Genomic DNA, 18,640 nt, shown 5'->3' on the forward strand with positions numbered 1-18,640 from the left:
CTCACCGCTACCAGGCAGTGCCAATCGACCAGTGTCCGAGCTGGAAGGGACCTTGGAGGTCTTCTAGCCCAACCCCCTGCAAATGGCTGTCCGGCCTCTTCTTGAAAACCTCCAGGGATGGAGCCCCCACCAGTTCTGGAGGCAGCTTCTCCCCCGCTGGTTCCTCGTCCTCCGCCGGGGAGTTTCGTGCTGAATTCCCGGTTGCTTCTCTCCTGGATGAGTTTCCCTCCGTTGCTTCGGTCTCCTGACCGTCGGCTGCTCTGGAGAACAGGTTGTGTGTCCCCCCGGCTTCTTTGTGGCAGCCCCTCAAATGCTAGAGCGCTGCTCTCCTGTCCCCCCCCACCAATTCTTCTGGGTCCAAACCCAGTTCCTGCAATGGTTCTCTGGGCCTTTCAGTCTCCAGGCCGCCTGTTTGCCCACCGACGCTTGCTGGAGCTCCCCCCACATGCCGCATTCACACGTGGTGACACCAAGCATATATTTTATTGAAAGTCCGACTGGTGAGCAGGCAGTGAGCAGGTGGGGGGGGGGGTCCCCCGCCTGGTCTGTACGGGGCTCTGCTCCTGGTGAGGGGGGGGGTCACGGAGGATAAATATTATCATCGCTACATGGACAGAGAGCGGAGGCCACGAATCGCTCAGCTGGCACCGGGTCCAGGCAGGCGGGCGGGCAAGCGGGTGCGTTCACCAGGCACAGTGGGGAGGGGGCAGTGAACTGGGTGGGGGAGGGGTCTCCCGAGGGGCCTGCAGCCAGGCTGACCCTCTGCCAGTGCCGGGGGGGGGGCTCAGCAAAAGAGAACTGGGGGGGTCCTGGGTTCTCTGCAAATAGTGATGCGTGGAATAGTCCTTGCTCATCTCCTCCCCCCCCCCCCGCACCAAAAGCAGGAAAGGAGGAGCCCTCCACTCCTCCCCCGCACACACAGGGGGACCCCCTCCCCATTTCCCCACTTCCGCCAAGGAGCTTTGGGCTCCCGGCTGCCATGCAACATGCGGGGGGCGGGTTCTGTCTTGCACTCCCCCCAACTCAGCTGTGCCCCTGACAGGTGAGAATTAGCAGGAAGATATGCGTGGGGGGGGGCAGGTGAGGGAGAGCCCCCTTCCTGAAAACCAGGGTTGAGGGAGGGGCAGCCAGAGCAGGCAGGCCAGGCAGAGCAGGGAGCAGGATGGGGGAGGCACAGAGCGCCCTTGCCCTCCCCCCCACCAGAAGGAATGAAGGGGGGCTGGGGGGTGGCTGGCAGGTGGAAGCCCTTTCCCCAGGCAAGCCTTCTTCGAGGGAGGGGCCCCTCCATGCGTGCCCCTCCCTCCCAGCCTTCCTTCCAGCCCATACAAGGGTCCTCATACAAAGGCCGTCATTCTGGGAAGCCCCCCCCTCCCCCCAAAAAACAAGCAGGAAAACTAGTCCATCTCAGGGTCCTACCGCCCCCCCTCCTCTGCCCCCCCATATCCTCCCTACCAAGCACCCTCGGAGGGGCTGCTCCCCTGGCCACGTTGGGACGTTGTGGGGAGGGGCTGGGGAATTGGGAAAGGGGGAGGGAGGGCAAGAGGCCCACCAGGCCGGCCTGGGCCCCATAAGCCCCCCAGGGCCAGGCCCCCCTCCTGCAGGGAAGCTGTGGGCTCGGCCGCCTGGCAGGACTCAGGCTGCTTCTGGGTCCGTCTCTCGTGGGGGGGTCGTGAAACTGGGGGTGGGGGGAGGGGCCGCCCTCCAGCTCACGTCCTACTCCAGGTATATGTCTTCTGTGGGGCAAGCGAACTCAAGATGCTCCTGGTAGTATTCCTGAAAGGCGCGGCTAAAAGAGGAGGGAGAGCTGAGTTAGTAGCACCCCTGGGGGGGGGAGGAGGAGGCCAGATACACCTCCCCTCCCCCAAGACCATGGGGAGAGCCCCCCCCCAGGCAGGCACCTGTCCAGGGCCCTAGAGACCAAAGTCCCCCCACCAAGGAGAAACACGCAGCTGCACAGGAGCCACGGAGGGTCCCCCCACGGCACTCCCTTCCTCCCCCACCAGGGGGAGCCCTTGGGGTGGTGCTCAGCTCCGGCCAGGGCCCAGCAGTGCCCCAAGTTATGTGGGGCTGCCCCGGGAGGGGCTGGGGCTGTTGCTATGCAGACCCCTCCCTGGCTGAGGCCCCCTCTTTGGGCAAAGACGGGCTGAGGGGACTCGGGGCGCGAGGAACGGAATTGGTGCCATCCGAACCAGATGGACAGATCGCTCTGCACGCGCCCAGGGGGACCCTGCCTCACCCCTCTAGAGGGGCACAGCTGGATCTTTAGGGGTGTTCACCCCCCTGCCCCCCGGCACTCCAGCAAAGGTGGGGAGGGGGCAGAATTGCTGGTGGGCTGTCCTTCTCCCTTCATGGCAGGCTGAGACGGGGGGGGCTGGCGCTTGACCCTGCCACTTCGGCCACCACCTGGCCAATTCGGGTCCTCCCAGCTGTGACTTGGGCTCCCCCCAGCCCAAAGGGTTGATCTGCCCCGTGGAGTTGGGGTGCCGGCTGCTACTTTGGCTGCCCTCTGCCCCCTTGGGTGGCACCGACGTAGCTGCCGCAGCCTCCAGGGCCACTTACCCGACACACTCGGCCACGGGCCGCATGGACTCCTGCGAAACGAAGACGTGGCAGGCGAAGCGACTCAGGACGGGGTGCTTGGTGATGAAGCCGAAATAGCTGCGGGAGAAGCAGCGGTGAGGCCACGCGGGCAGAGCAGCCCCTGGTCGCAGGGCTGCCGGGGGGAGGGGCAAAGGGCACCCCTGTCGAGCTGGGGATGGCCGGGCAAGGAAAGAAGGAAGAAGGCCGGCGGGCGCGTCTGCCCAAAAGAGCCTCGCTCACTGGCCAGTGCCAAGGCTGCCCCCTTGGTTCTGCAGAGTGTCCGAGGCCGTACGGCACCCGAGTCTCAAACCCATCCTGGCACCAGCAGCACCAGTTCGTGGGGCTTTGCCATTGCCCCCCTTGGCTGACCTCAGTGGGGCCAGCAACTGCCCCCGAGCGAGCAGACCCCCAAGAGGGCTCCAGAGGCCCATTTCCAAAGAAAGAGCCCCCCACCCCCACTGGTGCCATTCCCTCCGTGGGGGCAGAAACTGCCAGGGCAGCCTGTGCCATCCCAAGTGGGCACCCCCTGAGGAAGGAGCAACTTACCAACTATTGCGGGGGTGGCAGCCGCAGAAGGAGACGTTCTTCATCTGGAAGAAATGGCTGCAGCGCTCCATCTAGGAGGAAGGGAGGAAGGAGGCAGCTATGCCAGTCACCCCTGCCCAGCTCTGAGCAGGAGGGCCTTTCCGGAGTCGCTGCCATGGGCTGCCTGTCTGACCACTCAGAGGCCACGTCCCCCCTCGATCCGTGGAGCTTGGCATGGGAGGTGGGGGCCCCCCCAGCAAGAGAGCCAGCTGTGCCCCAGAAGCTTCAAAATGGTCCCCAAGCTTCTGGACCCAGTGCTGCCCCTGCCCGTTGCCTCTGGGGCAAAAAGAGGCGGCAGAGAGAGGGGGAATCCAGGCCACCCATGGGGAGGGCAAAGAGCAGCTGGCGGCCAGCCCCTCCTCTCCAGGGAACTGGGCGAAGGCTGGGTGATGGGAGGATGACGGGCATCGCCCTAAGTCCGACCCCACCTTTCCACCAGGCGGAGCACAATGCTGTGCCAACCTCCCTGCCAAGCCCTGCTGGCCTTGGACCCCCAGGCTAACCCCCAGGGTTGACAAGCTAACCAACATTTACGTGGGGCCAGACCGAGTTTGCACAACCCAGGAGACCCACCAGTCCAGCCGAACTCGGCCCGCAGGGACTCAACTAAACTGACTCAACTGTCAACTAAAAAGATTCTCCTTTGATCTTTTCAGCCGCCAGAAAAAAAGGGAGTGGAGTGGAAAAGTGCATTTCCTGAGTGCCTAGATAATCGCCCTGGCAGCCCTGGGTGATTATTATTCCTGGAGAGCATGAGGAATGACTCTTGGCTATGGATGCGACCCATTGGAGAATAGACATCGGGGGAGACCGGGGCCAAGGTGGAGAGGAATGGTGTATTTTAGGGTCGGCTGCATCCATCCAAGGCCAACAGGGCCACGCCTAATAAATCAATCTTTTTTACTCTGAGAGATGTGGCTAGAGACAGGATTTGAACCGGGGTGGATTTGTTGGAGTCCTGACAGACAGCCGATACTAAAATACATCATTCACTTCCCCCCACCCCCGACCCTTGATACACACCCCAGATGTATAGTCTCACAGGTGAGCCCAGAGCTTCCGCACCTGGCAGCCAGGTAGAGTGGAGTCTGCAGCTGCCCAAGGCTGGCTCCTCCTTGGGAGTAGCCCCCACCACTCCCTTCCCAACGGGCCCCCTTCCCTTCCCCTCCCCCCTCGGCAGACCCTCACCTCTTCGTCCTGACTGTATTCGTTGACGGTCAGGATGAGTTTGATGCCTTGCAGGCTGATTTCCAGGTCACAGGTGGCCGGAGGCCTCAGGTGGACGGTCAGCTTCCGGGTGGTGGCAATCTGCAGAGAGGGGCAGAGCGGGGCTCAGCCCTGCCCGGGAGACCCTTCCCCGCGGGACTCACACACAGGAGAGCCTATGCCTATTTGCTGGGGGAGTCTAACGTGGGAGCCCCCGTGTTAAGCACCACGCAAGGGCTCCTTCCGGGCTGGGCTCCACCCAGGGCCTCCAGCAAGCCATCGCCTGGGCTGGAAGGAGACCGCCAGCCTTGGGGAAGGACTGGCAGGCAGGGAAGGCCAAGGGGTCAGTATCTACACACGAAGACTGGGGAGCAATTGGCCAGAGAAGGTTCGGACATTGGGAGGAGCCCGGCGCCAGGAATGGGTCACTTCTAGCCAGGTTTAGAATGAAGAAGCTTCAGTCAAAATAAAACACGGGCAAACATCCGCTCCAAACTCGATTGCGGAAAACATGACTTCAGCCACAAAGGGGTCAACATCTGGAATGCCCCGACCTGACTCGGTGGTTACAGCCTCGACCCCTCTCAGCTTCAACCTCAAACTGTCTACCATGGACCTCCCCCCATTCCTCAGAGGTCCTTCAAGGGGGCGTGCATGAGCGCACCAGTGTGGCCACCGTCCCTGTCCCACTGTCCCATTTATCTGTATTTACTCCCCTGGCTTATGTTCCTACTTGTTATCTGGTACATGTCTGACAAACAAATAAAATAAAAATAAATAAAATGGAGCCTGACCCAGCCCCCGGCCCCTCTGGCCCTGGTCTCCCAAGGAGCAGAGACCCGACAGAACTCAACCAGATCCAGAGCAACCACGGCAGTTACTGCCAATATTGGCAATGCAAAGGTTGGTTGGTCATAGTGACGGGCACCGTGGGAACATCCCACAAACGTTACATCGCATTGCAGCAGAAGGCCCCCCAGAAGGTACCCTGCTGGGACATTATCTCAAGGGCAGTGCTGCCCAATGGCTAAGCAATCTGAAGATCCGGCCGTAGGCTTAGCCACTCTAGTAACTGCTCCTACATAATTTTATTTTACGTATAATTGAATTCATCCTTACCATTGGGCCTTTTTAAAAATAATTCACTGTAATCCCAAAGGGGCTCATTCAAAAGGCAAGTGAACATTCTTGGGTTGTTTTTTTTCCCTTGAAGACGTTTCACTTTTTACCCAAGAAGCTTCTTCACTTCTGGAGAAGTACTTCGGTTCTTCAGAACTGAGGAAGCTTTTTGAATGAGAAGCGAAACGTTTTCCAAGGAAAAAAAAAACTTAAGAAAGTCCAGTTGCCTTTTGGAGAAGGACCTTTGGAGCAGCCGTGACCTGGATGACGGAGACTCTCCACAGAAATTCAGCCTAATGGGGTTTTGTAGTTTGATACACATTTTACATGCTGTTCTTGTGAATTTTATGCCCCAGTGCCGTGCTCTGTAACCCCCATACGGAATAAATAAGACTTTAAAAGTCGGAAGACGGCTGCAGGGCATGTGGCTGTTGCGCTGCACTGACGCCCACTTAGGGTTGTGCAGGCCTGGGCGCACACGCACACACACCCTCAGCACCCCACCGGACTCACCTTCTGCATGGCTGCACACAGGATGCCGTTGCCCTGGTGGTAGGGCACCTCCACCGAGCCCAGGAACTGCACGTTGAAGTGCTCCACCCAGCAGGGGTTCCGCTTCAGCCCTGCGAGGAATGCCCACAGTCACCACTGCAGAGACCCTTCCCCCACCTCTGGCACACATACACACACACCCCTGATGGAGGGCCACACCAAAAAGGGGGAGGAGTCTGGCAGGAAGCCCAGGACGTCTCTGGCAGGGGCTACGGGACCCCTCTCTTTGGGGCCAGGTTCTACCCTCTTCCTCTCCTTTGGGGCACCAACTGAAAGATGGGCAGGTCCCCAGCCCCCCTCCCTCCCCCAAGTCTCCATCCTGCTTTGCAAGGCTGCTTTTTTGGCTGCAAAGTCCTCGCAGGAGAGAGCTCCGTTTCCATCTCACGTCACAAGGAACTGAACGTGCCAAAACTACGGATTTGGTACTTAAATATGAGCCAAAACAGCGAATACAGTCCTGGGTTGTGTAGACAGAGCGGCATAGAATCACAATCACGTGAAGGGTTTGTACCGCTTTATAAAACCCTAGCGAGGCCACACCTGGAATAACGCAACCAATTTTGGTCACCACATTACAAAGAAAAGATGTTGAGACTTTGGGAAAAGTTCAAAGAAGAATAACGAAGACGATCAAAGGCCTGGAGACTAAAACAGAGGAAGAACAGCTGCAGGAACTGGGCTTGGCTAGACTAAAGAAAGGAAGGACTAGCGGGGACAGGATAGCAGCCTTCCAAGATGTCAGGGGCTGCCCCAAAGAAGAGGCAGTCAAGCTGTTCTCCAAAGCCCCCGAAGGCGGCAGGACAAGAAGCAACGGACGGAAACCGATCGAGGAGAGAAGCAACTTAGAACGAAGGAGGAATTTCCCAACAGGCAGGACAATTAGCCGGTGGAACAGCTTTGCCACCAGAAGTTGTGGTGCTTCATCACTGGCTGTTGTTAAGAAGAGACTGGACAGCCACTGGTCTGGAATGGTGCAGGGTCTCCTGCTTGAGCAGGGGGTTGGACTAGAAGACCTCCAAGGTCCCTTCTGACTCTGTTAATGCTGTTAGGCAGGACCTGGCCAGAATGACCAGTGGGACGGATCACCTTGGGTAGATATGGCTGGTCCTTGTGGTCAGAACTCAAGGCAGGAGACTCTTCCCATCTCATAGCCGTGTGTGTGTTTGTGTGTGTGTGTAAGGTCTGCCATGGAGCTGGGAGCTGGGATAGCCAACCTGCCAGGCTCTCTTGTCTCAACCCCCTCCCCACTTCTGGGCCTCAGCATCCGGAAGGAGCATCTTCCCACAGACCCCACAGAGCTGCTTCCTCCTCCCAGCCAGCCAGCTAAGCCCAAGCAGAGGCCAAGCAAGACACCTAACAGTTATTTGGGTTGGAAATATAGACATTTTAATACTATGTCTTTAAGAAACTGTAATTGCTAAAACTGTAATTGGGTGTGGTTTCTCAAATGGCCATAAGATGGAGCCAGAAACCTGGGTTGTTTTAGTCTCAGAAGAGAGTGTGAGTGAGTCTCTGTTTCCTTCTGTTGGGGAGTATTGCCGTTCCTCCTAATTGACTGCTATTCTTGTATTTGATGTAAGTCTGTTACTGAACTGTTTTTTAATGCTGGACTTTGATATTTGGATTATCCCTGAACTAAACACTGACTGCTTTACCTGTGAATGACTTGGTCGGCTTGTTTGAACTTTGCTTAAACGTTTACTGGAAGTAAAAACCTACATTTACTGTACAGTGTATCTGTGTGCTGTGTGCGTATTATTCAACGTTACTCTCACTACGTCTCCCTATACGCGCTCATTCTCTTAACGGGGAATTACCTCAACACGCCCCTGCCCAGTGGGCCCTCGGGGGCTCCTTGGGTTGCTGCAACTCTGCCAGGCAGACAGTGAGCAGCACCCAAGCAAGAGAGGCAGGTTCTCCCCCTCCGTCCTCCCCGTCACCTGCAGCGTACCTGCCACGTCCCTGGCCTGGCTCACCACCTCGTGGGCATAGAAGGCCGGGAAAATGCCACGCTCCCCCGTGCGCATGTTGTAGCCCCGGTACCAGTAGTCGTCCTCTTCCAGCTCCACCAGGATGGGGTCGTCCACGTCCAGCTCCAGCTCATCTTCGTGGCGAGGGATGAACCTGGGAGAGAGAGCAGCCCCGGGGGGCATTTCAGGAGCTTCCTTCTGGGGGGCAGCTGCCCCTCTGCCCCTCTCTGCCCCTGGCCGACAGCCATGGCCACTAGCACTCCCAAAGGTGCTTTCCCCCCAAAAGGCGCCTGGACTTTTTGGGGGGGTTTCTCCTTGAAAACGTTTCGCTTCTCATTCAAGAAGCTTCTTCAGTTCTAGCGGAAGAACGGGAACTAGAACTGAAGAAGCTCCTCAGATGAGAAGCGAAAAGTCTTCAAGGAAAAACCAAGGAAGCCCAGGTGCCTTTTGGAAAAAGCACCTTTGGGACACCTGGATGATGGAGAATCTCCGTGGACATTGAACACTGACCCATTTTGCGTGGAGCATGAAGACCTCTTAAAGGAGATGCAGGCTGATAGCAGCCCAACTCAGCTGGCAGTTGAAGGTCCCCCCAAAACAGGAAAGACCTGGGGGCTTCTGCCTTCCCCGCCAAACCCCCTGCCCTGGATCAGCCCCCCAGGTGGGTCTCCTGCCCCAGCTCACCTGAACACGGCTCGGTGCGTCTGTTCTCGCTCCTCTCCGTTCACCATGCAAGAGAAGAGGCCGAAGGACTCGGTGCCTGGGGGGCAGAGAAGGCATCGCTGGGGAAGCTGGATCAGAGGGGACCGGGGGGGGAGGGGGCAGTCTGGCTGCTCAAAACAGGCTGGGGGGGGCAGCCAGGGCAGGGGGAGGCCCCCAACCTCCCGGAGGACAAAAGCCCACCACGCAGGGGCAGCAGGAGGCTCCGGCTCAGCCAACAAAGTAAGTTGGAGGAGACGGCAAAGGTTGGGATTTGGAGGACTAAGAAAAGGACAGACGGTCCTCGACTTATGACCACAATTGAGTTTCTGTTGCTGAGTGAGACATTTGTTAAGCCCCGTTTTATGACCTTATGACCTTCCTTGCCCAAAGGGAATCATTGCTGTTTTTCAGTTAGCGACACGGTTGTTGACTCTGGCTTCCCCATTGAGTTTGCTAGCCAGCAGTCACAAAAGTGACTGCTGGCTAGCAAACTCCCTAAACGTCATCATATATATGAGTTGCCAAACAATGGCCATATCAGTTGCCAAACAACGGTCATAAGTGGGGGAAACGGTCATAAGTCACTTTTTTCAATGAAGTTGTAACCGTGAACTGTCACTAAGGGGATAGTTGTAAGTTGAGGACTCTCCAAAAGGCCCGGAAGGGGGCTGAATGCTACAGCGGCCATTCTAGTCACCTCCAAAGCCTCGCTTCCCCCACCCCTCCCTTCCCTCCCACCCCCACCCCCACCCGTTTCCCCATCACTCACTGGAGGAGCGGGAGGTGCTGTTGACAAAGACGTTCAGGAACTTCTTGGAGAAGTGGAGGTCGGCCTCTGGGGAGGAGTCCTCTGAGGAGGAGCTGCACCCGTCAGGAGCCCCCAGCCCTTCCCCAAAGTCACTTCCAGCATCCTCCGGGTCGGTGGCATCGCAGGCACGGAACAGCTCGCTGTCATCGCTCAGCACGGAAGTGCATCGCCGGAGGCTGACCAGCTCCAGCTGGGTGTTCTCGTCCACCACCAGGGTGTACTTGACCGAGTCGTAGGCCAGGGAGTCATCCAGTATCACCGCGGGTGGCGGGAGGGGAAGCTCCTGGCCGAAAGGGGACCCTTTCAGGCTGCCCAGGCAGGATACCGCGTCCTCCTCGGGGGAGTAGGAGAGGCTGAAGCAGCGGTTGGTCTTGGCGGTGGAGACATCCAGGCCTTCCTTGGGTTCTAACCGGATGTCGTCGATCATGTCGTTGTCCTCCAAGATGCCCGAGTCCAGGTCCCCATCGATGACCCCCTCCTCTTCCTCCTCCTCCTCTTCCTCTGTAGCTGGGTCAGCCTTGCCGGGGGGCTCCCTGGGGGGGAAGGTTTTGGTGGCAACAGGGTTGAGGCAGCAGCCAGAGTAGGGCCGCCCTGGGAAGACGGGCGCGATGACGTCGTGGGTGGAGTTGCTCATGAGCAGGTAGGGCCCCATGTGGCCCACCTGAGGGCCCTTCTCCACTGCAGGCTGGGCCCCCAGTGGCTTCTCCTCCTCAGCCCCCTGCAGCGAGCAGCGCAGCGTCTCCATGTCCACCAGCTCGATGCTCTGCTGGGAGCGGGGCTGGGCGTCATTCAGGGCCTCGCTGGGCATCTCTGGCTCCAAGTCGGAGGCCGGAGAAATGGTGTCGGAGAGGGAGTGAGCGGCCGGGAAGCATTCATCGGCACACTTGATGGGATAGGAGCCCTCCGAGATCATTTTGTTCACCAGGTTGCTGAGCAGCCACGGAGAGTCCGAATCCTCGCTCAGGTCGGGTTCCGACTCCGAGTCCGACTCAGAATCGTACTCGCTGTTCCCTTCCTCTTCCGCCCCATCGCGCAGGAGCTGACGCCCCACCGGCAGGTAGAAGGACCGCCGCAGGCTTTCCAGACTGTGGTCGGGGTTGATCTCCAGCTCCAGGCGGCTCGAAGGAGGAAGCTCCATCTGGTCGACGGGCACCGAGGGGTCTTCGTAGAACTCCTCTATTTTGAGGGGGGCCAGGCTCTCCTCGGTGGGCAGCCGCGTGCCCTCCTCTTCCTTCTTGGCGTCCAGCAGGAGGGCGTCCTTCAGGCCCATCACACCCGGGGCATCCAGGTCCGCATCCAGGTCGGCCTCAGAGCCCGGGGAGCTGGCCTCCTCGATGGAATTGGTCAAGTGGGAGGAACGGCCACTGCTGCTCTCGCTGCTCACGTCCAGCTCCGTTTCGGAGATGCTGGAGATCATGTTGCTAGCCAAGCGGCTCCCGTTAGACGCAAAGGCTGCCTCGATTTCCCGCTCCACATCGGAGTCGGAGCTGGGGGAGCTGAGGTCCTCGCTGTGCTGGATGCGGGAGGGGAAGGCCTTGGAGATCCGGCTGGTGAGATCGGCCTCTATGCCGGGGTCCGAGGAAGGAGATGTGGTATCGGAGGAGGCAGAGGGCAGCCCTCGCAAACTGCCCTCTCCCTCGGAGCTCAGGGGGGCAGCCGCTTCTCGTACGGGGCTTGCCTGGGGCGCTAGGGACTCTCCAGGCGCTCCATCCCTGGGGGGCTTGGTAGGCTCGTCCTGAGAGACCCCACCCATGGGGGATCTGTGCCCTGCTGGGTCCCCAGCCGAGCCGGCTCTCTCCTCTTTCTCCTGGCACGCCACAGCATCCCTCTGAAACTGGGCACAGTAGCTCTCTGTGGCAGGGGACCCATGAGGGCTGCGGCTGGGGGGCTGGGAGGCCGAACTGGGGGACAGAGGGCTGCTCCGAGCTTCAGGAGGCTTCCCAGATGCTGCGCCGGCCAAGGCGGGAGGAGGCTGCAGGCCGACCTCACTGGAGACGACGTTCATGTTATAATCCTCCCCCGCAGGGGGGCCTCTCTGCAGACCCCGGCTGTTGCCCTCGGCATCGAAAAGTGGGGGCTTGCAAGGGGCCTGGGACCCAGCCGGCCCTTGGCTGCTCTGGATGTCCCTGCAGGGTCCATCCTGGAGACAGGAGTGCAAGGGAGACGGTCGCTCTGCGGAGGAAAGAGGACAATGGCTCCGTTTAGGCCTCGGAAGAAGACAAAGGCCTGGAAACCGACTCAAAGGCGGCATCCGGATCCCGTGAGAGTCAAGGGGATCCCCCCCCACCCCTTTATTTTTTGACCCAAACTATAGGAATCTGCTAGCACAACCCGGTGGGAATCTCCAGCCCTTGTCCTTAATTAGGAGCGTCTGGGGACGGAGGCGTTCAGTGCCCCCCATGGCCGGAAGGGAGGAGGAAGGGCAGGGAAGGGTGCTGCCCCCCACTGATCCTCAGCCCCCCCTCCTGCCAGCTCTGGTGGGAAGGCAGCCGCTGAATTTGGGCTCAGCCCCTGGCCTCAGCTGGGCCAGTCAAGCCACACAGTTGCCCCAGTTCTCCCTGTGGGGGAGGGGGCAGGGCAGCAGAGGGGGGGTCGTTCACCTTCAACCCCCTTTGCCCTTTCCAGACCCCGCTGCTTCTGGGGCTCCCCTGGGGAGAGGTGGGGAGAAGACGCCAGCAGGGGAATTAGGTCAACTACACCCAGGCTGGTGTGGGAGGATTTACTGGTTGTCTCCTCAAGAGAAAAGGGGTCGGAATCTTTGTTTGGTAGGAAAAATGTTTCTCCAACCGTCGCTTGGTGCCGATTCCCCTCCCCAGCAGGGGCTGTTCCTGGGGGGGGGGCAGGGAGGGGGGGTTAGGCCCCCTGTGCAACCAGGTTCCTCTGCAAAAGAAACATTTGAAGCTCTGCAGAATCGGACCGAGCAGCCCACCCTGGAGCGAAACAAAAAGCCACCCTGGACCTTTTCGGATCTTTGGATCCCTGGAAGAAACGGGAGACCTCACCTGCGTGGGAGGCCGAGGAGGAGGAGGAGGAGGAGGAGGAGGAGGAAGAGGAGGAGTGCAGCAGCGTCTCTTGCCAGGTGGCCCGCTGCAGGGGGGGAGCCACGTTGCAGCCACTGTTGTTGTTGTTGTTCAGGGAGTCCTGGTCGTGGGGGGAGAAAGAACAGAGCAACTCAGGGTGGGGGGCAGCATCCAAGAGGAACCCCCCAGTTTATACGTCTTGCCAGCTCGGCTGACTTCAAGGCCCCGGATCAGAACCGGGGAAGCGCCAGCACCGGGACTCCATGGACGCTGGGACAGATTCAGGTGCTGCTCCGCGACCTCCTGCCACACTTTTAAATTCAGAATTGGGACCTTCGATGGAATCTAATGCAAGAGAGGGTCTCCAGCTTGGGGGGTCGTCTTTGGGGTGATTGGGGATTCAGCCGGTACGGACCGGTTTGCGTGAACTGGTAGTTCCGGTGATGGGTTGGCCCCACCCAGCCACCCTGGCCGTAGTCTATCCTATATTGCCTTCCTTTGAAGCCCGACTGATTCGCACAGCGCCGCTCTTTTACTCCCCGGGGCTGCAGCACAGAAGGTAAGTTGTAGCTGAAAACGGCTGTTTTTCCTACGCTATGTGCGCTCACCGAACCGGTGGTTACACCAATTGAATTCCCCCCCCCCCCCCCGATTAGTATTATTCCACTAGATACAGAGCTCTCCAAATTCGGTAACTTTACGATTCCTGGACCTCAACTCCCAGAATTCCCCATGGCTGGCTGGGGAATTCTGGGAGTTAAAGCCTCCTGTGCTAGAATATTATCTACCAAAGTGACGTCTTAGCAGGTCGCCCAAGATAATTTTTCATCTTTTTAATCCGTCATTTCATTGACTGCCTGTTTGATGCTCCTCCTGGAGGGAGGAAGGCCTGACTGGCCCGCCAGCAGCCGTTGGTTCCAAGTGAATTTCCTAAAGTCACTCCAGCTACCATAGAGCTTTGGTTGTGTGTCTTGGTTCGACTAACGACTTCCATAATCTATCGTCCCCTTTGGGAACTTACAACACGTCCGGTATGGCAACTGCCTGGCTTTTACCCCAATGTCGTTCTTCCTTACGGTCAGGACAATCATGTCTTTCCCAGCTCGATGGATCCTCACCCACCCAATTCTTTCCTTCCCATGACGCCAGAGTTTTGATTTAGCTACAATGACGTGGCCGGCCGTCCCTTACGGCTGGGAAGATTGCAAGCCTCAAATTCCTTTAATTGGAAGTTTCTTCCTCCTCCTTCAATACTGATTTGGGGTTAGAAAGAAGCTGCTGCTTAGTCAGTTATGTGGCTTTAATTACTGGGTTCTTCTAATCATTATTTTTCCCTTTCTAAATGCCACAAAGTGCCGGGTCTTTATAAGAGAAGGGAAGCGGGGAAGAGAAACGAGTAGCTTCCCCCATTGCCAAACGCCTGTGGAGATTCTCCTGTCACATCCAGGTGGAGGTTGTCCCAAAAGGTGCTCTTTTTTTTTTTCCAGGAGGCAGCTGGACTGTTTCTCCTAGAAGACCTTTCGCTCCCCATCGTGAGACCCCGGGGTTGTTTTCTCCTGCCTCCTGGTTGCTGATCCGGCAAGTCTTGTTCCGTGGCCTGAACTGGAGCCTAAGTTATCTTGAAAGGAGAGGACGCTCTAAGTCCCCCAGGCTCAGCACCCGCTATTCTCCCGGGAGCCCAGTGGCTCTTTCTCCTGGCGCCCGGCTGGGTTTTCCCCGACACCCACAAAACCCCAAGCAGCACCTGGTGCCGACAGCATTGCGCCCCGTCTGAAGCTGCCCGGAGGACGTTCTTGCATCTGCTGCAGCTCCGCTGGTGGCAACGGCGGCGCCGTTTCTGTCGATGAGCCCTTTGGCCAGTCCAAGGTTTTATGTAAAGAGGAACCTCCCTGTTTGTTCTCCATATTTACTTAGTGTTTTTTTATTATAATTAAAAGAGCCCAGTAATTAAAGCCACAGAACCGAGAAGCAGCAGAGAGTCTCTAATCCAGAATCTGTGTTGAATAGGGAGGAGGACGGAGGGCCTTTTGTGCCGTAAGTGACAACCGTCGGTCTGAAATGGAACCAGGTTTCAAGGAAAGAGAACCTTGGTCACTCCGGTCTGAACTGGGGGCTCCTTGGGGCCCTCGGAGCTCAGCGGTTTCCTTGCAGACGTTTCATGACCCAACTAGGTAATGTCATCCGTGCTAGGATAGGTAGGGAGTTTCCTGCCTAAGCAGGGGGTTGGACTAGAAGTCCTCCAAGGCCCCTTCCAACTCCGTGATAGGGTAACTCGGGGTAACTCGGTCTATTCCAGGGTCTGTTGGCTGGTTTCCTTGGCTGCCCGTGGAATTCTCAGGCATCGTCTCCAACGCCGGAATTAAAGAATGCTTGCCGGAATTGGGCGTGTCGAGTTGAATGGGAATAAGGACCAGGATCGACACGGCGGCTGTAGTCCAGCATCTGAGGGACTGTCCGAAGGAAGAAGCGGGGTCCACCTATCCTCCAAAGCCCCCGAAGGCAGCAGGACAAGAAGCAACGGGTGGAAACTCCTCAAGGGGACAAGCAACCTGGAACGAAGGAGGGATGTCCCGAGCGTGAGAACAATTAGCAGGTGGAACTCCTTGCCTCCAGAAGCTGTGGGGGCTCCACTGGAGGTTTTAAGGAGAAACTGGGCTGTCATTTGTCTGAAATGGTGTAGGGTCTCCTACTCAAGCAGAGGGTTGGACTAGAAGACCTCCAAGGTCCCTTCCAACCCTGTTATTCTTCCTATCCTGCTTCTTTGGCTTCTTCACAATGTCATTCTACAGGCTTGTTGGCTGAAACCTCGGCTGAGTCGTCCTTTGGTTGCTGGCCATATTTCGGTGGCTCTTCCACCGGTTCCTGGAGCCTTCTGGCTTATTCATGACCACAACTCTGGTCTAGCTTTGTCTTCTGGGCAGCAGGTCCTTGAGAAGAGGGACCACCTTCCAAGGCAGGAGGGGGCAGTTGGGCACCTGGAAGACCTCTGGACTTCAGCTCTCAGAATTCCTGAGCCAGCCATGCCCCCCCCCCTCCCTCCCCCCCTCCCTCCCTCTCCCCCAAACAAGTCAGCTTAGCGAGACCAGAGCGGGGTTTATGCATTAGAAAGGGGCGTGTCTGTAGGGTCACTGATCTATTGTGCGTCCTCCAGGTTCACAGATTCCCCCTTCAGCTGTTGTGGTCAACCTGGACTCCTCGCACTGACCAGCCCCCTCCCCCCACCCCACTGCAGTGGGAGCCCTTAGCCCTCCCCTCCTGCCTCCTGGGGAGCCTCAGCCCGGAAACCAACTGGAGGTTCACACATGGGCAGATTAGAAGCCCGGAAGGGGGGGGGGGCTTAATCTGGGGGGATTAGTGATGGCCCTGTGACATAAACAGGGGAACAGGGGCTCAAAACCCCTGCAGGAGCGTAAGCAGCTCAAGGTCAGCGGAGACCAGGCAGCCGGGAAGGACGCGCAGCCGAGGGTCTCGAGGACCCCAAAGCACCTCAAAAGTGGCCGTGGATTCAGTGCCGCATTGAAGATTGAAGGGGGGCCACTTGGGCCGTTAGATCAACCGCAGGGAGTTTCTTGGAGAATATGAATTCTGACACACCCAAAGGGCTGGAGGGAAAGCAGGGCCGAGGGGGACCCTGAATGACGTGTCTCAGAATCAGCTTCTGGCCCCTCGGATGTCCACCCCAGAGGCTGCCATCAGGCCCTTTCCGGGTTCGTTCTGAGGCAGGGGCCCCGGCGTTTGGGGCTGAACCCTCTTCAGGCCCTTCCCGGGGCCCTTTCTGGGCCTGTGGACTCTTCAGCTGGGGTGGGGCGTCCAACCAAGAGCAATGAGAAGGAAGGGAGGGAGGAAGGAAGGAGGGGAGGTAGGGAGGCAGGCAGGAAGGAGGGAGGGAGGGAGGAAGGAGGGAAGGAGGGAGGGAGGGAGGAAGGAGGGAGGGAGGGAGGGAGGGAGCGAGGGAGGGAGGCAGGCAGGAAGGAGGGAGGGAGGGAGGAAGGAGGGAAGGAGGGAGGGAGGGAGGAAGGAGGGAGGGAGGGAGGGAGCGAGGAGAGGCAGGCAGGAAGGAGGGAGGGAGGGAGGAAGGAAGGAAGGAGGGAGGGAGGGAGGCAGGCAGGAAGGAGGGAGGAGGGAGGGAGGGAGGAAGGAGGGAAGGAAGGAAAGGGAAGGCAGGAAGGAAGGGAGGGAGGGAGGGAGGGAGGAAAGGGAGGGCAGGCAGGAAGAAAGGGAGGAAGGCAGGGAGGAAGGCAGGAAGAAAGGGAGGAAGGAAGGAAGGGAAGGCAGGAAGGAAGGGAGGGAGAGGAAGGGAGGAGGGAGGGCAGGCAGGAAGAAGGGAGGAAGGAGGGAGGAAGGCAGGAAGAAAGGAGGAAGGAAGAAGGAAAGAAGAAAGGAGAGGAAGGAAGGAGGGAGGGAAGGAAGGAGAGAGAAGGAAGGAAGGAAGGAAGGAAGGAAGGAAGGAAGGAAGGAAGGAAGGAAGGAAGGAAGGAAAGGGAAGGCAGGAAGGAAGGGGGAGGGAGGAAAGGGAGGCAGGCAGGAAGAAAGGGAGGAAGGAAGGAAGGAAAAGAAGGAAGGAAAGAAAAGAAGGAAGGAAGGAAGGAAGGACCAGTGACCACTTGGGGCTCAGGGCAGAGGTCGAGCCCAGCCAAAGGACAGCAGGAGAGCCCACCTCCCCACCTGGGAAGACCTGAAGGTGGGTGGGCACCTCCCGGGCAGCGGCCCTGCAGACTGGGACTCGGAAAGACTGCCGGCTGCCTCTGTCCAGGTGACCTTGGCAAGGCCGGCTGCCTCGACTGCCCACGTGGCACACAACCTGTGCCTGCCCCCCAACCCTGGTGGCCTCTGCTTGCCTCCCTGAAGCCCCCCGGAAGTCACTCCCTGCAGGGCTTCCTTGAGCTGATGGGCAGAAGCCCTCCCCGCCCACCCAGCCCCTGCCGCCTCTTCCCCCAAGGGGGCCTCGTTTCAGACTCCATTTAGGAAAACCGGACTGGGGTTTAGTCCTTTGCTAGGTGGGCTACGGGTGGCCTGGAGGCCCCACCCCCAGTGAGGCCACCAAGCCCAATAAATGAAGCTTGACTTAAGAGCCCCAGTTGGTTCAATAGCATTGGAAGGGACCTTGGAGGTCATCTAGTCCAACCCCCCCGCTCAGTCAGGAGGACCCTATTCCAGACCAATGGCTGTCCGATCTCTTCTTAAAAGCCTCCAGTGATGAAGCCCCCACAACCTCTGGTGGCAGGCTGTTCCACCGCTTCATTGTCCTCGCTGTCAGGAAGTTTCTCCTTAGTTCCCGGTTGCTTCTCTCCTGGATCGGTTTCCACCTTGACCGGCCCTCGGGGGCTTTGGCGAATAGCTTGAGCGCCCCCCGTCTTTGGGGCAGCCCCTCAGGTGTTGGAGGGCGGCTGTCGCGTCTCCTTCTTTTCGCCAGACTAGACCGACCCCGTTCCGGCCTCCGTTCTTGGGACGTTTTCGCCTCCAGCCCCTCCCTGGCGCACCTGGCCAGTCTCTGAGCACCGCATCCTGGCAAGCCCACGCCTCCTGCCTCCCCACCCCACCCCCCCGCCCCCCCCTCCCCGCCCTTTGCGGCAGCCGGTTGCTGGGGAGGCCTGCAAATGCTGGGCTGGGCACGGCTCCTCCTGATGGCCTCTGGGGAGCCCCCTCCCCCGGGAGCCCTCCAGTCGATTTCTTTGTGTGTCCCCCCGAAACACTCGGGAGTCTCTGGGGGCACCAGAAGGGAGGCGCGGCCTCCTTTGTCGTCGTCCCCCGCCCTCCCCCGCATGCTTCATTCGCGAGGCAGAAGGGCTGCTGGGCTCCCCGCTCCAACCTCTCGAGTCCCTGCGTGGAATCCGGTGGCTGCCCCCCACCCCCCCCCCCCCACCCCCACCCCTTTCCCCAAGCTCTCTCGGCCTTGGTCCCCCCAGCCCCCAGCCTGGCTGTGGAAAGACCGGGGGGGAGGCACCGACTCACCTGGGTGCTTGGTGACCGTCAGGTTGAGGGTGGTGGGGCGAAGCTTCTGGGGGTCCTCGAGGGTGGGCGAAGGTATCAGCGACCCCGAAGGGGAGCGGGGGCCTCTTCCAGCCTCCTCCTCCTCCTCCTCCTCCTCTTCTTCTTCT

At 59.0% G+C, this 18,640-nt stretch overlaps 1 protein-coding gene across 1 annotated transcript in view; it reads right to left on the reverse strand.

Moving 5' to 3' along the window:
- Nucleotides 1-470: 470 nt before the first annotated feature.
- MAPK8IP2 (mitogen-activated protein kinase 8 interacting protein 2) overlaps nucleotides 471-18,640 on the reverse strand; it is a 32,528-nt gene continuing 14,358 nt past the window's right edge. The window contains 10 exon segments of the mRNA XM_087935445.1: nucleotides 471-1,786; nucleotides 2,560-2,658; nucleotides 3,127-3,197; nucleotides 4,354-4,473; nucleotides 6,004-6,113; nucleotides 7,994-8,166; nucleotides 8,697-8,772; nucleotides 9,484-11,694; nucleotides 12,525-12,663; nucleotides 18,487-18,640. Coding sequence (XP_087791571.1) covers nucleotides 1,714-1,786; nucleotides 2,560-2,658; nucleotides 3,127-3,197; nucleotides 4,354-4,473; nucleotides 6,004-6,113; nucleotides 7,994-8,166; nucleotides 8,697-8,772; nucleotides 9,484-11,694; nucleotides 12,525-12,663; nucleotides 18,487-18,640 — 3,226 coding nt within the window. The 3' untranslated portion in view covers nucleotides 471-1,713.

This window comes from Pseudonaja textilis, chromosome 5 (genome assembly GCF_049901715.1).
Source record: "Pseudonaja textilis isolate UNSWEBS1 chromosome 5, rPseTex1.2, whole genome shotgun sequence".
Classification (NCBI taxonomy): domain Eukaryota; kingdom Metazoa; phylum Chordata; class Lepidosauria; order Squamata; family Elapidae; genus Pseudonaja; species Pseudonaja textilis.